Source organism: Haemorhous mexicanus, chromosome 9, assembly GCF_027477595.1.
Source record: "Haemorhous mexicanus isolate bHaeMex1 chromosome 9, bHaeMex1.pri, whole genome shotgun sequence".
Lineage (NCBI taxonomy): Eukaryota > Metazoa > Chordata > Aves > Passeriformes > Fringillidae > Haemorhous > Haemorhous mexicanus.
Window position 1 is genome coordinate 17495377 of NC_082349.1, and position 18877 is coordinate 17514253.

The window sequence follows — 18877 nt, forward strand, 5'->3', positions numbered from 1 at the left end:
GTAAATACCACAGAACTAGTGTGCCTGAGACCTTTCAGTAAGAAGACTCAGGCCTCTTGAAGGCTTTTTACAGTTTCTCAAATCACTTTCTTCTTCAGTAGTGTTGAGAATGATTCTGTTTAAGTAACTAGTATTATTGCATGTTTCTTTAGAGAGAATAGCCTCACTGGTACATAAATACAATCAAAAGAGTCAGTGCTCTGACCAATACTTACTTGGAGACTGGAACTGCATGATTTCTCCCTCCCCACTGGGCTACCATACTGCCCTTGAAGTTAGATCAGCTGTCAAATGCCTGTACAGAGTCTTGAGACTCCATTAGTTTCTTTAAAGCATCTTGCTGGTTTGGGCTGATCATGTTTCTCGGTGTAGGAGAAAGGTGTTTTGTTGTATTGCCTCCTGCCTACTGGATAATTGCTTACTTATTTACTTCCCTTCAGTTACCATGCACCTATGAATGACAAGTTTGGTGTAATTGTGTCATCCCAGGTACTGCTGATGCCTTCTTTGCTTTTCTCTCTGTGTTTGCTGTAAAAGCCCTGTGCAGTTAAATAATGGGTAACAGGCTACATCTGAAATGCTGCTTTTCCTGACACTTCCTCAGGTGATGTGTGTTCCATTATACCTCTAGACTCTTTATGGTCTTAAAAAATTTTACACATTGAATTCAGACTGCTTTGTTGAGGGCTTTGTGCAGTAGATCTTGAAAATATATGGTGACAAATTCCACTGTTTTTGATTCACTATTAGAAATGTTTTACTACTGTATTTTTTCTTATTTTTTCCTATATGTTTTCTGGACAACCCTTTTCAAAAACCTTTTCGTTGTCATCCCCCCTTGTCTGTGAGGGCATGAAGGAGCAATGGCTCTGTACCAGGGGAGTTACTTGCAATGGAGAACTTGGCCAGCATGTAGCACTTACATTCTTCCACCACTGAGCCTTGTGATGCTCCAGCACTATGTAAATGAGAGGTCTGCAATAATGGAGAGCTTGAATCTATTCCAAGTGTTAGGGCTCTCTGCTGCAACCAGATAGTCTTGCTGTATTCTTGCTGACTAATTGAGAATGTTATTTAGTCTTTAAATTCACTGAGAATGCAACCACCATTCTCACAAAAAAGTTCTGCAGTAGTACAGTGGAGTCTGGAGTAGTGCCAATAGGTATTGGACTGGAAAGGTTTTATTCCAGGCAGAATTATGGCAAATAAAATGAGAGCTATGAAGGCACATTTTTTTTTTTTTTTCTTCTAGACTTCATATATAAGATTGTTTCCATTCTTTTTGAAGTATGTCTTGTTTTGAGTTTACACAAATTTTTTTAGAAAAAGAGAACGGAACACTGTTAAAGCTCTTTTTTTAATAGATTTTAAATTTACAAAGGCTTCATTTTTATCTTAAACTTTATAACTATAAATGCCAATTAAATGTGGGTTTATTATTTATTGTAAGATCTTGATTTCTGAGCAATCCTTCTTTCTCTTTAATGGATAATCAGTTTCAGCTCAGTCAGTAATTTCAAGGGCTCAATTTCTCTCAACAGCTACTGTAGGAAAAATGTATCAATAAATACATCAAAGATAGTCAACAAACTGACAGAGTAATTCTGGGCCTTATCTACCTAATAGATTACTCTATTAATACATTCACTTCTGATCCTTTTAAAGCTGAAATAGTTGTGTATTATTTGTGTTGTGGCTTCAAGCACTGGCAGAACTTGAAGCAGTAAAGCTTATAGGAATCATTACAGCATATATGGAAGAGCAGCACGCTTTCATCTTATATTATGACAAGTCATGAATCATCTAGAGAAATAACCACATAGTTTGATCACTACTTATTCATGCTTAAGAATACTACTTTCCTCCTACTGCCAAACCAAATGTGATTGGACTGATCCATATTCAAGTTTTGTAAAATTACAAGATGTATCAAGAAGTTTCTTGTACAGAAATGCATTGCTCTTGCCTCACCAGGATGTAGTCTCCAACTAGATTGTTTTAGACTTTACACCCTGTTACCATTTCCACAGATGTTCTTCCCTCACAGCCTGATTAAATGTTATACCTCTTCTGAACTTTTATTATTTCTCCCCAAATCTGGCCCCTGCTACCCTTCATATTCATTCTTTTACACAAGTAGACTTAGAAGATTTTTATCTTCTCTCAGGCTTCCATCTGTTACCTTTAATTAAGTTCTTGTTGAACTGGTGGATCTCCCTTCTTGCTTTCATGGTCTCTTCCTTCCCTTCTTTTCTCATGTTCCTCTGCTACCTTGCCTCTTTCTTTTGTAGTAATTAAGTTATTTTTTTTAATTGGTCAGTGACATTAATAGATCTTTCTAATCACCATAAATTAAAATAGGCACAGTTTCATTCTAGATATTTTCTTGGCAGAGCTTTAAAACACAAGTGTGAAATGGCGCTGTTGATGAAGTTGTGGGATAGCTGGTTGTGTGGCAGTCTGCTCCTATTTTGGTGTTGTAGGCTGAAGGAGTTTGTGTTTTCTTGAATTGTCCAAGGTTCTGCCTTGAAAGTGTCTGAATGTTTTAAGGCAGCCTGCTCTGAGTGTTATAATATCATGGTTAATATGGTTTAATATGGTTTCATATGGTTGGTGGCCTCTTCTAAACTACATAAATTCTCCAGACAGCTTCTTGTGCTTGTCTGATGCTTGAGTGTTCCAAAAGGAAGAAAGGAAGTTATAACTAAAGGAAGCTATAACTGCCTTACTGTTCAGCTTTTCTTTCTTAAAAGTAGAGGCAGAAGAATAGTGTTGTGCTTCTGAATGTTTGTTTAACACTAGTTGATAAATATTTTTCTACTAACTGTTTGTTAAATGCAGAGGAAGGAAAAGAGACTAAAAACTAACTCCCCTTTTAATGGACATCTTTGCAGGAACTTGATTTCACAGAAGCTGGCTTTTTTCCCCCTGTAGCATATGTTTATGAACAAATAATCTCTCTGTATAGTAAGTGTGTTATTTTTGAAGTCAAATGCAATGCAAAACAAATCTGGTTAGTTTATGTAGATAGTGTGAAACATCAAAGTTCGGTCGCTTGGATTGCTGGATCTGCATTCTTGTAGGTTTCATTTGTGGTCAGTGGAACCATGTAGCCATGGTTGTAAAGTATGTGTGAGAAACAGAAGAACCCTTGGAGTTCATGATACAGAGCCAAGGTAAAGCAGAACTTGGAGATGAAAGGGTGAGACTTGGTTTTCCTGCATGAAACTGGTTGCTGGAATGAATGAGTAGGGTTTCACTGGCATTACATGTGCTGTATAAAAGCAGCATGTAGGTTTGACATAGGAGGTAGCCCTCCTGTATTGCTCTGAAAGAAATAGGTAGCAGTATAATCCCAAGATTTCCTCTCTGTCTTTTATGTGTAGAGATCAAGACAAAGAAAAGTGTGTTAATAACAAATAAATACTCTTTTTCTTTTCTCTGCAGTAAAAGAAGTGGAAAACAAGCATTGCAGAATAATGAGGTAATTCTTTCTTCATGTCAAATATTCTTTAATAACTTTAAATAAACCTCATTTTTGAAAACTTTAAGTCCTATCACTGTAGTTTAATCATGGCTACAGTGCAAGTACGGTTAGATGGATACTTTCAGACTTGCATTGGGGAAACAAATGGAAGAATCAGGTTAATCACAAGAGGCTGAAGTTTGACTCCATAATGATGGGTTCTTGATGTGCACAGTGTCCTTGTATCTCTTATTGCCCTATGAATTTGTAAGGACCAGTGTTGTAAGATTTTCTGTATAGCTAGAAATGAAGCTATGTGTAGATTTGGCATAACTTGTGTTCATTTTTTATGTAAAAGAAAAATGTATGAAACAAGATGTTGAGTCTCACAGTTTTTAAACTAGAAACTACTTCAGACATCTGGTAGGAGGTTTGTTATTTCCTTGATCTTTTGTGTGTCTGTTAATTCAGTTATTTGAAAGGGATATACTAAATCCCTTTAAGTTAAGATTTTTGTTTCATAGTCAAATAAAATATGACAGACCAAAAGGTGGAGTCTGTGATTCTGGTGTAACAATGGTATGAATAGATTCCATGTACTTTCATCTTTGCTGAAAACCTAAAAAAAAAGGCTTGCACTGGATAATAGAAGGGTGTATTGCAAGCATTATGTTAGCTTCTAACACATCTTGACTGTATTATCTACCATAAACAATTACCTTTTGGATAGCTATACCTATTTGTAAAAATCTTAACTATCTTTTTTTTTTTAATTCCTACCCATCTTGAATATAGTTATGCTGAATGGGACTAACAGCCTAAGGGAAAAAAACTTCTGGGCAAGAAGATACTGGAATGAATATAAGTGCAACACAGAAGTACAGAAACTGGGAGGGGCTGAATGAAGGGGAAGAACAGGTTCAACTCACATATGTTTAGTCATTTGGAAATGTAGCCATCAGACATTGTGTTAGTAATTTCTATTACAGAAAAGCAATAATATATGTAGGATCACGCTTCATTAGGACTGGACAGTAGTCCTAGTTTGGATTGCTTGGATTTTTGTGTAAATAATTTTTAATTAAAGTGTTGTCATCATTTACTGCATAGCATTGTATTTGGCTAGAATTTTTATTTGTAGTTTGTGTTCACATAGATTTTTGAAAAGGATGGGACTATTGTTGACTTCATGCCATGAAAAACAGGTGTAGGCTTCTTCACAGAACATTCAAAGTAGATCTTTTTCAGGTTTCCTGTCTACCTTGTAACATTGATATAGGCATTGATAGCATGGTTCACATGAGCCTTGGGTAGCAAAGGTAGCAGGATTATGTTGATTAGATAGGACTTGTTCAAAGTACACATGTGCCCTTTTGGTGTTTTTCAGGACTGAATTATTCTGTCATGTCCTTATATGAAAGAAAAGAAAAGAAACCTGGTCCATTAGCTTTTAAAAAGTATTCAGGTTAGTGAGGACAGAAGATAGAGTTATGGAGCGAACAAATGAAACTGACTCAATTGAAGGTGTTTGGGTATGGGAGGGGTTTTAAGACTAGTAGATATACCTAAGTAGGAGTGTGTTGCACCATTTTGTAGAAGTAAAGCAATAAAAAATTCTGGTTTCACTTGGAGCAAGTTTGGGCTGTACAGTCAGAGAGTTTAAACTATTGATTATCTGGGCAAATAATGAAAGGCATCTTTAAAAATACTGGCTGATGGTGTCTTTTAGAGACAAGCAATGTTAAGGAATGTTTGCATTACAGCTCGCACTTGGATGTAATTTAGTGCTGTGGTCTGCATTGTTTGTTTATCATCTTTAACACAGAATTGAAATGAAAAGTATTTTGTGTCATAGCAGCTACTTCTATTGCAGTTTGTTTTGATAGCTCCCAATTCCTTATTTAACTTGTCTGAACAAGTCTTAAGATGGCAGGAAATATTGCAAATTCTGCAGAAGGAAGGTAGCTGTAAAAGACTTGGGTAGGGAAAATATCACATCAACAGTTCAATAATACAAACAATTCTCACTTTTCTTGTTTTGTTCTGTGCAGCAGAAAGAGGGAAAGAAGGAGCGAGCAATGGTGGACAGAGTGTTTATTGCACGAATATGTCGAATCCTGAAAATAATGGTACCTAGAACCTTTTGCAAAGAGGTAAGCATTGCCTGCAGTAATAAATAAAGAAATAAAGCTGGAGTCAAGTCTCTTTTGAAATTACATCAGAATGTATTACTTAAGTAGGACAAAATTGTGCTATGTACTTTAAAATTGAAACATAATAATATAACAACTGAGCATAATGTAGACTTTTACATCACTAAAGGTTCTGTTTTCAATTACAAGATAGGCCATTTACTGTCAGCTGATAACTACAGTTGTATCATAGCTTTTAAAAGGGCATCTGGATTTGTCTTGTACAAGGCAGTACACTTCTGTGTGCGAATGCTTCCTGTCTTTAAATAGGAGGCAGTTCATTCATTATTTTGATTTAGTAACTTATAGCTAGGCCAACCTGTATTAGAAAATGAATTTGTCAAAAATTCTCTTCAGCATCATTTCAGGAAAGCTATGCAATGTAGAAATCAGTGCTTCCATCTTTCTCAGGCTTTCCTGGGCACTTTTAAAAGAAAAAAGATCCAAAGCAGTAGTTGAGCTCAGAACTTAGGCAATGAACTCTAAGAACTTAAACATACATCAGGCACAAGAGCAGTGAATTGCAATGTCCAGAGGGTAGAACAGGGACCTTCAGCAGCCTGACTACAAAAAGGAGGTGCATAGAAGGTAGAAGCATGGATGGAAATGCCTGTGAGAGTGCTCACAGAGCTAGCCTTTATCAGCTGCAAAAGGTCAGGGCCATTAGAAGAGGTGAGGTTATGGATAATCCCAAAAAACCTCAAACCTTGCTCCCATATTTGAAAACAAGTTTACTGGAAGCTACAGGCTGGTCAGCCTCACCATATTCCTGGCAAGACTGGTCAGCCTCACCATATTCCTGGCAAGACTAGGTGCAAAATTCCTGTAAGCTAACTCTGGCCACGAAAGGGACAAAAAAGTTATTGCAAGCAACCTGGATTTACCAATGACAGATCATGCCTTACTAACCTGATTGCTTTCAGTGATGAGAGAACTAACTGGCTGTGTGGATAAGGGAAGAACAGAGGATATTGAATACTTTGATATCAGGTCTCCCTTAATACCCTAACAGCCAAACTGAATCCAGTTTGGCTGTTAGGGTATTAAGCCTAACAGCTTAATACCCTAAGTGGACAGTGGACAGTGGATGAGTGGACAGTGAAGTGCATGGAAAACTGTCTGCACTGTTGGTCTGACTCGTGACTGGTTACTAATGGCCCTGTTTTGAGTAGGGAGTTGAAGTAGATATGTTCAGAGGTCTCTTGCAACCTTATGGCAGAAAGGTGTCTCAGAATAGCTGTAACTTCTTTATTCCTGCAATCCTCCATCTTATAATATGTGTCCAGAGTATGTATCAACCAAACACAGCTTTTTAAAAAGCAAACTTTCACCATAAAAATGTAGTCAATACTTTTAAGTTATTGTATGCTAATGTGTTTTGAGCAAAGTAAGTAAATATTACATTAGCTAGGGCAGCAGGGTAGTACTTTTCTGTTAGATATAGTTAGATGACTTACTGAAAAAATGGTGAATTTTAGCCGTTATTTAACTGTTACATTTCTGTGGTTGTACTAGACAGGTTATTTGCTGCTTATTGCTGTGATGCTGGTAGTCCGAACTTACTGTGATATTTGGATGATTCAAAATGGAACAGTCATTGAAAGGTAACTATACATTTGTTATTTTTAAACATTCTCTCATGTGTTTAACAGGCAAAGTTGTCTATCAGAATACATATTTGGACATTTTATAGCTTGCTTGTTTTAAATTGTTGGAAAACTGGTGCAGTTGCAATTTGTGGAGAGACCACTATATTTTGCTAAATGTATTAATTTTTTTTGTCCATCAATAAAATTATTTGATTACATTAGTATTTTAAAACTATTTATTAAATATTCTCTTGGTAACATTTTGTACACTGATGACTCTAAATCTTGTTGATCTGAATGTCCAAGAAGGTATTTCAGAATAGTGGGTTTATGTCTTAGACTTAGACATGTTGTGTGGCTATTAGGACTTTTATTTCTTCCCACTGAGCTGTTTGCTCTTTAGATTGATAAAAACAATGCTTTTGGTCTTAATATGTTAGAAAGTAGTTTTTAGACTTCTGATTATTCTTGCTGGTCTTGTTGCTAATTGAAGCAAGTCACAATGTGTCTTGAACTGTGAATTCAAAATGATACTGTGTTTGGGGAGAGACATTTGGTGCTTTGTAGAATGGAAGGACTGCTTTGTTTCTCTTGTGAGAATCTGTGAAAGCAGAGAAGGGAAAGGACTGATATTCTGTGACCATGAATTTTTGAGCCCTTAATGTGGGCAGTTACAGAGGAGCAGACAGGAGATAACTGCTCAGTCTGCCACTTGTCACTTAGCTTACTCCAGCGTGTCAGACTGGATCGTAGAGCTGATGCTACAGGTTTCCATGATGATTTTATTTTCTCTGTGTGGTCCCCTGAGAGTTTTTCCACTTGAGATGTGCAAGTTTATACTTTGTTGTTTCTCTTGTAACTGACTCTTAGCTGGTGGTCATTTTCAGTGCTATCATTGGCCGCAGCAGAAAAGATTTCAAGAAATACTTGTTCAACTTCATTGCTGCAATGCCTGCTGTAAGTGCTTTTCTTGTGCTGACCTATTAGTAGAACATATTTTAAATGTAAATTAAAGTGTTGAAGAAAAGATCTCAAAGGAGTGTCTTAAAACCTATGGAAATTAGTTGTTTTACATACAGGTCTGTATGAAAACACTTTTAATTTTCTGACTTCAGTGTGTGGGAGACTTTATTAGCATATTTCCTTATTGGTAGCAAGTATTTTTTTAACAGATATGTTCAGATTTTCAGGTTAGTTTTGTTGATGGCAATTTTGACTATAGGTTTGGGATTCTTTTGGCACTATTGAAGATGAAGATTTCTTTTTGACTTTAATTTTTATATTTCTTACATTTTTCACAGATTTGTTATGCTTTCTTCCATGCTTTAACTTCCATTCAGCTTTTTGACATCTCTGCTCTGCACCAGATAGAAATAATTGTTGCTATCTGGTTTGCAATAAATTTTAAAACTAGTTGACAAATTTAAGGCAGTGGTTGTAAAATGGTGGCTCTTTTCTAGAGTATCAGAAGAGCTGAAAATATGTAATATGACTGTATTTTATCTTAAGTGGTGAGACCCACTGGGACCTGGAGACAGAAACCTAAGCAGTGGTCCTGTAGACACTGTCTGATTGATCTTAGGTGTGTTTATGGCATTATTGACTTCAGGAGGAGAATTGATCTGTTTTAAAGTGTTTACACAATTTATGCTGCAAATTGATCTAAGTATATTTGCTCTTGTTAGTTAAATATTATTGTCTCTTATTTTAGATCTCTTTAGTGAATAACTTCCTGAAGTATGGTCTAAATGAGCTGAAGCTCTGCTTCCGAGTAAGACTTACCAGATATCTCTATGAAGAATATCTTAAGTAAGTAACACCTTGTCTACAAATTTTATAAGTTGATTCAAGTAATTTTAAGTATGTAGTAGGAAGGTTGCAAGGTTGCAATTAACTTGCAGTTGAGGGTGAGCAGCTTATCCAGGTTGTACATGCCATAGATACAAAGACAGTAAAGTTGGCTCAACTGGGGGACAAAATGCACTGCACTGCTTCCATAATTGGGTCAGATTCCAAAGTGCTTCAGGTGCCGTCATATGGTGAAGGCTGAATTGGATCCGTGAGCTTGAGTAGCTCCTTCTGGACTGAATTTTGGTTGTCAGATGTGCTATAGTAGATTGTGTGAGGGTTTTCTGAGTTCAATAGCAGCACAGCATGAGCCTGAGCTTCAGCTCAGACATTCTGGAGCCTAAATGCCTAAACAATCCTGCAGCATTTAATGTGGATTTAGTCAGGTAAAAGCACAAGCTATGTTGACTCCATACAGTAATTTAATGTTTTCCCTACTTAGCATCTCAGTTGTATGAAGCAAGGGTGTTCCAGTTGTTTCAGATCCCAGGTAATGATTTTTTTTTTCCCCTGGCACTTAGCAATTGTTTTGTTTCAGAGCTTATACATACTACAAAATGGGAAATCTGGACAACAGAATAGCCAATCCAGATCAACTCCTTACACAGGACGTGGAAAAATTCTGTAATAGTGTGGTGGACCTGTACTCAAACCTTAGCAAGGTATGTCTTTTGAGAGACAACTTTGAGTAGTAGCTGTAGCCATTGAGGATGGGGGTGTCAGCTCACAACAATTCCTTGGAGTATGGTACTAAAAAAATTGTTTATGATGCTATAGTGTTCCACATTCTTTGTGGCTTTCATGACCAAAGCACTGTTGCGAGTTGTTATAATTTGTATTAAATTTTGTTTTAAAGAACATGCAGCTTTCTTTTGCAGATGAACAGTGATGACTTTGGTCTCTCAGGTAGATTAGTTTTCAGAAGAAAACCAATGGCTAGCTCTCAGTTACATACAAATGTTTTTGTGTGTAGGGAGGTGTGGTTGAATAAGGTTTTCCCTGTTTCTGGTGTGAATTTTAAGGTGATTAGGTAGTGGATGAGAATACTGTTGACATTTTTAGAATAAATTTTTTGATGCTATTTGTTTTATGCAAGCTGAGTATAAGTAAACTACAATTTACTTTGTTCAAAACCTTCTGACTACAAAACCTGTAGTTCAGCTGTTTTAGCTTTGTGAGGGAGGTTATAGAACTTTGGAATGTTACTTTTATCAGGTACATAGCCAAATATATGGCATTATCTTTTCATTCAGTATTCTCATAATTACTTCAGTTAAATTATTCTGGGTTCTAGTCCACCTTTGGTAAGTGAGCTGAGTGTCATTACAGACCTAAATTAGCAAAGTACTCTTTTCCTATGGTATGTATTTATCTGAAGATTATGATGTTTTTATGTTCAATTCTAGAGCCAGTGTTTTCAGGAAAAAGTCATGTGGTTGAGATTCCTTTTGTCTTAGCTTGTAGTTTGTAGAATAGACTAGCCAGCATTTTAGTACAGAGCTGTAACTGTTCTTGGGGTGGTACGTGGCTTCTGGACTGTTTTATATTGTTTTTGTGTTTGTGTTCTAAGGCTTTTTTCCTATGCTTCTTACAGCCCTTCTTGGATATAGTTTTGTACATCTTCAAGCTAACAAGTGCAATAGGAGCACAGGTAAATTGAGTGGGGTTTTTAGAACTATAAGCACATTTTCCCTTCTTTGGTTATAGCCTTGTACCTGTTTGGAATCTGAGGAAAACTCTAGGTGGTAGTTGTGGATTCCTACATTGTTTGAAGGGCTATACTGAAAATAGGCATTTACACTTAATGTTTTCTGTGTCCTCTTTTTTGAGGCAAGCAAAATAAAAACCAGTATTTTCAGGCATTTGAGCAACAATTTGAAAGACCAAGAAAGTTCTTTATTTTCTTCTAGTACTTATTTAGAAATCCTATTTATTTAGTACAACACCTTTTTAACTGTTTATGTCTTGCATGAATTGCATTTAAAGTGAAAATAAGTTTTCTGTTTCTGTGCAGCCTCTATGAAGGGGAACCATTTCTTGCATTGAGCTGTAAGACTCAACAAGCTGAATAATTGCAGAATTAATTCTTCAAATTAGTGAAATTATGCATTATCAGAAATGTTCAGGAGTTGAAAAGGAGTAGCTGTGGGTCATATGGTGCAAGTCTTGTTGAGACAGACTTGCAGTAAGGCTTAACTGAACCTTGGTAACTATCAGTCTCAGATGTCTTTTTTCTCCTCTCTGTAGTAGTTACTGTGTGCAGTTTATGCCAAATTCAGTTTATGCCATTACATGCTTTAGTGGTATTTAATCATCTGTCCTTCGTCTGTGGAAACTTAGGATCCAGGACTGCTTGACAGACCAGGAAATGTGTAGTGGACAATGGGATTGAAATATTGACTGCTGTGTGACACTTCAGAAATGTACAGAAAAAGAAGTAGGCAGAAAGGAGGGAGAAGAAATGAGAGGGTATCAGTAAATCATTAATGAAGTAATCTACAACAGTAGGGGACAGGTCACAGTGGGTGGTGATAAAAATCTGAATAGAAGGCTGGGGTAGGAAGGACATCTAGGGACAGAGAATTAGTAAAATGAGTAAAGTAGTATCTACAACACCAAAGAAGGTGACCTGATGGGAATTGCAAATGTAATTGAAGTGGCAACATAGGCACATAGGAGGTGAGAACTAAGGGATTTGTGCTTTCTGGGCACTTTGGATACAGATACTGTCATTTGAGACCACCTAAGCTTTTACTCTTTTTTGATATTCACAGGGTCCAGCTAGCATGATGGCCTACTTGATTATTTCAGGGTTTTTCCTTACACGTTTAAGGAGACCAATTGGCAAGATGACTATTATAGAACAAAAGTATGAAGGGGAGTACAGATATGTCAACTCACGGCTCATTACTAACAGGTATACACTTGCTTGGCTGCTAAGATACAAGGGACTGTACTGTGGGGTAAATGGAAGTTGTGTCTTAGAATATACTTGGGAAGTGTGATGTTATCAGGTCTGAGCCAAGTGTTTGCATCTTTATGTACTGTAAAGTAATTTGTATGTGCATTATATTCCATAGTCAAGACTGAGTGGGGTACAATAATTCTGTGTTCTACTGTTGTGAAAAAGTACAAGCCCTTATTTCAGAAAGTAACTGCAAGTGCTATATTCCCATGTTTTATGTCTTTTTCAAGACTGTCTTTAACAAAATGAAGTTGTATCATTTTTATTTGTTTCTTTTTAGTGAGGAAATTGCTTTTTATAATGGAAACTTGAGAGAAAAACAGACTATTCACAAGACTTTCCGTAAGCTGGTAAGCCTCTTTTATTTCTTAAAACATTGTAAGCGAAACTTAATTAATTCTATCATAATGATTCTTGACATGTGCTCATAAAAATTGTCTTAAAATGACTTTATGTTTTTGCTGCTACTTTCATTTGATTAAAAAATTAGCTATAGGTAGTCTATAAGCAGAATGGAAGTTTCTGTTAGAATGGCCTTTCTCTTGCCACTTGCCTCCTTGTCACCCACCACAATTATTGTTCTCACTATTTAGTTTCATGTGTAGGTTGTTTTGATCACAAATACAAGTCTTTGCCAGCAGGGACTCTTGTCCAGTGCTTACCACACTTAGAGGCATGTTAATTTAGCTGAGGTACTGAAAAATAATTGTTTGGAACCAAATGTCTAATAAATGATAGTAAAACAGGTACTGGTAGAGTTTGAACTTCTTTCTTCTGTAACTTACCAGGTGGAACACTTGCATAATTTCATCCTGTTCCGGTTCTCTATGGGTTTCATTGATACCATCATTGCCAAATGTAAGTGTGTGTCAAATGCTAATGAATTCCTATAAATGAAAAACCCAAACTTATTACATAAGAAATGTCTTTTTTCTTACTGTTTCAATTAATGTGCAGCTTAATATTTATTCTTGAACTGCAGACCTTGCCACTGTGGTTGGCTACCTGGTTGTGAGTCGTCCATTTTTGGACCTGTCTGATCCCCGTCATCAGAATAGCACTCATGCAGAACTTTTGGAGGTAAATAGACCAGAATTAAAACAACCTCTAGATTTTAAATTTTGTTAGTCCACGTAAAGAAACTTTCTTCTACTCTAGGATTACTACCAAAGTGGAAGAATGCTACTGAGGATGTCTCAAGCTTTGGGCAGAATAGTCCTAGCAGGCCGTGAAATGACAAGATTGGCTGGGTAAGCTTAATAGTAAGAATCTTTCTCATCTCAGTTACAGAAACTGATTGTAGAATTAAAATAAATGTATGTGCTTTGTTCCTTGCAGCATGCTAAAAGTTCAGTTAAATTCAATTAAAAACATTTTATGCTGAAAACACATCTGAAGATGTGCTGTTATGTCCACTAGAAATTTCACGTCTTGATTGTACTAGCATGCTAGATTGTACTAGTTTGAATGTGTAGTTGAAACCTTGTCAAATGCTCTTAAGTCAATTACGTATTGATTATTTACCAAACTTTTTTTTTTATATTGTAAGAAGTAAAATGTAGCTATTACAGAAAAAGGAAAAGGAGCTTTTTAAAATATGGTGCATGTTAGACAACCTGGTGCAACTCTAAAATGTAAACATTCTGCTTCTGTGCTGGGTTGAATAATTTTGTCATTTTAGCAGTTTGACAGAGTGCTTATTAAGCAGTTTGACAGAGTGCTTATTAGATCTTCTGTGGATTTTTTTTTTTCTTTTTTTAAGTTTCACAGCTCGAATCACGGAATTAATGCAGGTTCTGAAGGACTTGAACAGTGGCAAATATCAGCGTACAATGATATCACAAGAGAAAGGTAGATGTGCTATATTATGCAATATGTCATCTCTGTGTAGCATCTCAGTCACTAATACATTTTTCTTTATTTAAGATGGAGATAAAAAGCAGCCTTTGTCTTTGGTACCTGGATCTGGAGAAATTATCAACAGCGATAACCTTATCAAGTATGTTTGCAAAGTTTCCACAAGTTCAATAGTTCAGTATTTTTAAAGTAGACTTTTTTTAAAGTCTTTCTCTCTGTGACCATTAATAGAGGGCTGAATACCTGTTATTACAATTTGCAGTTCCTGTTGAACTTCAGTTTATTTATTAGTAATCCCGCTTCAGCATTTCTGTTCTGTGAGCCAATCCTTATCCTCTCATTTTAGCAGACAATATCTAATGTCTTTTAGAAGACATTATCTGCTCTCTGAACTTGGGGTTTTTGGTAACATTCCTACTGTCCTTTAGAATATGACTTCTCAGACCATCTTGTTTCCTCTTAGAAATATATTAGTTATGGATTTTATTCTATTATGTTATTCAGCTGTAAAAATCAAGGGCAAGTTGTATTCATTTACAAACTACTTGCTTTTACTTCTGCATGCTTAGATATTTTGTGCTTGAGTTCCTACATTCTTTGCAGTCTGAGGAAGGTAGCATTGCTTGGTACTTAAAGGCATAAAATACAGCCAGTTACAAGATCAGATAATCTTAATCTTGACACTGTGGGAAGCAGATAGGGAAATAGAGGGGTAAGATAGGAAGAAAGGGGGGAAAGAGATTATGTAGCTATTTTTATTCATTTAAAAACAGACAAGGGGGAGGTGAGCAGAGAATTCATTGCATGTTGTAGAACTACTGACATACACTTCACTACTAGATTTGAAATGCTGTGCATCCTTCAATCTAGGTTTATATCCACAAAATGTTTTGGAGACCAAAGGCTTAAAAGGATTCAAAAAAACAAATACAGGGGATAAAACCAAGCCTGTAGATGGAGATGTTTAAAAACTAGGGTTTCAAGAACTTTCTTAGCTGTTCATAGCTGGAAGCTGGGAGAGTGAATTTAAGTACTGGTGAGATGTTTCCCAGTGCCTTAAATCTCTCAAGTAAACATGGGGTATTAGCTTCTTTTAGACAACTGTTGTTATTTCTTTTTTAACTTTGCAATACATACAGGTTTGATCATGTTCCATTGGTGACACCTAATGGAGATGTTTTGATTGAAGACCTTAACTTTGAGGTAAGGTTTAATATCATAGGAAACAATATTAATATAAAATTTTCAAGGGAGTATGATAGCATCAAAGGTCATTCTGTTTATAAGAAAAGTACAACCAAGTTGTCATGTTAGTTTAAAAAAAAAAGGTTCATTTTCTTCCTACTGCAGTTGTTGCTAAACCAGTTAGGGAAAATACCTAGTTTTTGCTGGAAATTGCTCATTGTAATGTCAGAAAGTTGTGAACAAGCATATGATGATACCAGATTGTCCTATTGATTGTAGAAACTTTCAGCAGTGCTTTGTCACTACCATTTTGTGTGTTGACTTTGCAATTTTAGGTTCGATCTGGTGCAAATGTGCTGATTTGTGGGCCAAATGGGTGTGGGAAGAGCTCCCTGTTCCGTGTTCTTGGTGAGGTAAGGGAACTTTATAAAACAAACAGGGGAGGATGCAGAGCATGGTTGTAATTTGTTTGTAAATTGAGTTTTTTGTCACGTAATCTTTTTCCCTTTGCAGTTGTGGCCTTTGTTTGGTGGGCGTTTAACAAAACCTGTAAGAGGAAAGTTGTTCTATGTTCCTCAGGTGAGACCAAGTACTTTACTTGACAATAGTGTTCTCTTTCTTTGTACTTTGACTATGTTTGGAAATGTTTGACATATGTTTTTGGTTCTTATTGTATCTCAGAGACCATACATGACTCTTGGAACGCTCAGAGATCAAGTTATATATCCAGATACTTTGGAAGATCAGAAAAAAAAAGGGATTTCTGACCAGGTAATGATAATTAGTTCATTAACCCTTTGTCTTGCTCAGGATGAGTAATGCTTCCAATTCAGAAATACTGAAACTGCTATGAAAAGCACTGATTTTAATAGGACTTTAATATTTACCAGGGTTGAAAGTGTTATGGTATAATCCTTTATAGCTTTTTCAACCACTTGTCTTTTAAGTTCCTGTAAGCTTTGTCATTCCTGTTTTCCTAAAAGGTGCTGAAGGAGTACTTGGATAATGTCCAGCTGGGTCCAATCTTGGAACGTGAAGGAGGCTGGGATAGTGTTCAGGACTGGATGGATGTACTCAGCGGGGGAGAAAAACAGAGAATGGCAGTATGTCTCAAAAGCATAAATGCTTAACAAATGCAGAATATAAGTAAAAAATAAAATCTGAACTGTAAGCTGTTTTTATTTATTGAATATTAGAATTTGACTTAGAAGAAACCTCCAAAATGTGAAATACTTAAATACTGAGAGAACAACTGGAAATAGTGGGGTTTGTACTCAAAATTTTAAAGGAAATACTGGCTTTTAAACATTGTCTCGAATAAAAAAAGTAGGAGATAATGTGCAACTTTTGGATTTTCAGGTTTCAGTGGGTACCAACCTAATTCCCTTTCCAGAGTAGATTTTGGGACACTAATTCTTAGTTTAACTTCTAACACTGCTCCATTGCTGGTAGTTCTGTACCCACAGTATCCTTTTTTTTTTCCTTGCCTTCCAGATGGCAAGGCTGTTCTACCATAAGCCCCAGTTTGCAATTCTGGATGAGTGCACAAGTGCTGTTAGTGTGGATGTAGAGGGCTACATTTACAGCCACTGCCGAAAGGTGAGCTCTTTGTTTCCAGAATTACCTCTCTGTACATTAACAAGAAACCTTAAATGGTACAAGGTTCACTCTTCCTTAGGCCTAGTGCAGACTAAAAATAAAAAAAAAAAAATCTGGAAAAAAGCTTAGAGGGGCGTACAACTTCCTGCATGCTAGAATTCAGTAATCATTTTGTAGTCCCAGGATAATTTAGATGTACGTGTAGCCTCTATGATATACAGAGAACTCTTACTAACTGCTAAGTAACCTTACTTTTCCAGATAGAGTCTTAGAATGTCAAGTAGCACCAAATAAACTAAAATTATAGCATGTTTTCTTATTCAAAAGGCTTCTTTTGTCCAGGGCAACAGAAGTGAAAGGTTGGAAGTTAACATTTCCATCTGTTTTGAGATATGAAAAGCCAAGCACTCTAGGAAGATATGATGATATAGCTTTGTGTTTCTTTGTCTTAAACTCACCGTTTCAGATTCTCTGTAGTGCCATGTGAAGTCAATAAGATTCAATTTCACACCCTAGTTCGGGAAAGAAAGGGCTTGAAATGACCTTAGTTATTGAGTAGCAGTATTCCGGAATGATAACGGAGCAAAGCTGTGCAGCCACTGAAATAGGTGCTTGAAACTAAAGGAGCTCTCTGGAGTAGTGAATGGACATTAGGTGAGGACTCTGCAGGAGAAGGAGCATTACTTCATGAACTGATTTTACCACATTAGTATCAATACCCTGACGGTTTTTAAAGCCTATTTTCCATATGCTTCTTATTCTATAAACATGAACATTGGTTTGTGCTTGCCAAGTGGCTAGTGCATGTTGCTGAAAAAATAGAATTCCTGGTTAGGCTGTCCTTGCAGAAAGAAAAAATGTTATCTTGCTTTATCATCAGAGTCATTTTGTCCTTGCTCCTACTGTTGGGGATGAATAGTTGGCTAAGTTGAAAGGAAACAAAGGAAGGTTATTCCCTTTAAATTGTCACTCTAAGTATTTAATTGATTACTGCTTTTGTGGGTTTGGAATTTTTTTTTTGTTGTTAAAATTCCTTTATTCACCAGCTTTATTGTTTTACCTTCTTCCCGCCTTGTCCCTTTTACTCACTAAATTCTATGTTTGACAAATCTTTAGGAGCAAAAGAATAGTGAAATCAATTAAAAATGATAAGTGCCTCCTGATTGATTCCCCCTCTGCACCCTGCAAAAACTTGTAATAAAAGTGATGTATGTGTAGTGTTAATAATAGCCTGGAAGTTCATGGTTATGAATTTAAGATCTTCCTCTGATACAATACTGACAAATTAATACCACCTTAGCTATGAGAAGAATTAACTGTTTCGTGGGTATTTTTGTCATATAGGTTGGCATCACTCTCTTCACTGTTTCCCACAGGAAGTCACTCTGGAAACATCATGATGTATGTAATCTTAGCTTTATTAAGAATATTTCTGGGTTTTGTTGACTGACTGTAGGAAGCTGCCTTGGTGATTTGAGCTTTTATGATTTTACATCCTAATAGGTCATGTTCCGTTTTTATAAGGTTTTGCTTTTCATAATCTCATTTTACTCTTTAAATATTCTTATGCTTTTAATTATGAAAGAATGCTATCCAAAAATTTTTTATGTATGTATAAAATACGAGAGGCTTGCTTAAGTCTTCTTTCTTAGACTCAGAAAAAATTCTTGAACTAGAATTCAGTAAACAGCATGGATTTTTTTTGCTTTCATTATATCTAATACATTTATGCATTAAAAAAAAGTCTCTAAGGCATGGACTTTTGTTGCAAACTGAGATTTTACTGTTCTTTTTATGCAGACAGACTGTACCTGTGGATAAAAATACTGAATTCATACATGGGGATGAATCTGTGCCCCACAAAACCCAAGAGAACAGTGTTAAGTCTAGATATGGCTGTTAGCAGACTGATGTATGACATGCAAAAATACAGTTTAACATTTTTACAGAGGCAGGTGAATTTAATGACATGTGAGATGAGAGCAGCTTACCCTCTGAGTTTACGTTTACCCTCTAAAACTTTTTAAACGTTTTTTGAAGATTTTTAATATTATATTTTTAAAAATATATTTTAAAGTTTTATTACCTATATATTTATATTTTAAATATATATATATTTAAATTATATATTTATGATAATTTATTTTGGTCTTTATAGAGCTGGTAATTTTTAGTT

The 18877-nt window shown here is 36.0% G+C and overlaps 1 protein-coding gene across 2 annotated transcripts in view; it reads left to right on the forward strand.

Annotated features, from left to right (window-relative positions):
- ABCD3 (ATP binding cassette subfamily D member 3) overlaps positions 1-18877 on the forward strand; it is a 28434-nt gene that overhangs the window by 6465 nt on the left and 3092 nt on the right. For both annotated transcript variants that reach the window (XM_059854285.1, XM_059854286.1), the window contains exons 2-22: positions 3448-3484; positions 5518-5619; positions 7174-7262; positions 8135-8204; positions 8959-9056; positions 9634-9757; positions 10690-10746; positions 11870-12012; positions 12341-12410; positions 12849-12918; positions 13043-13140; positions 13219-13310; positions 13823-13911; positions 13987-14059; positions 15057-15120; positions 15438-15515; positions 15616-15681; positions 15784-15873; positions 16086-16205; positions 16597-16701; positions 18046-18102. In XM_059854285.1, coding sequence (XP_059710268.1) covers positions 3448-3484; positions 5518-5619; positions 7174-7262; positions 8135-8204; positions 8959-9056; positions 9634-9757; positions 10690-10746; positions 11870-12012; positions 12341-12410; positions 12849-12918; positions 13043-13140; positions 13219-13310; positions 13823-13911; positions 13987-14059; positions 15057-15120; positions 15438-15515; positions 15616-15681; positions 15784-15873; positions 16086-16205; positions 16597-16701; positions 18046-18102 — 1792 coding nt within the window. The remainder of the gene's footprint in view (positions 1-3447; positions 3485-5517; positions 5620-7173; positions 7263-8134; positions 8205-8958; positions 9057-9633; positions 9758-10689; positions 10747-11869; positions 12013-12340; positions 12411-12848; positions 12919-13042; positions 13141-13218; positions 13311-13822; positions 13912-13986; positions 14060-15056; positions 15121-15437; positions 15516-15615; positions 15682-15783; positions 15874-16085; positions 16206-16596; positions 16702-18045; positions 18103-18877) is intronic.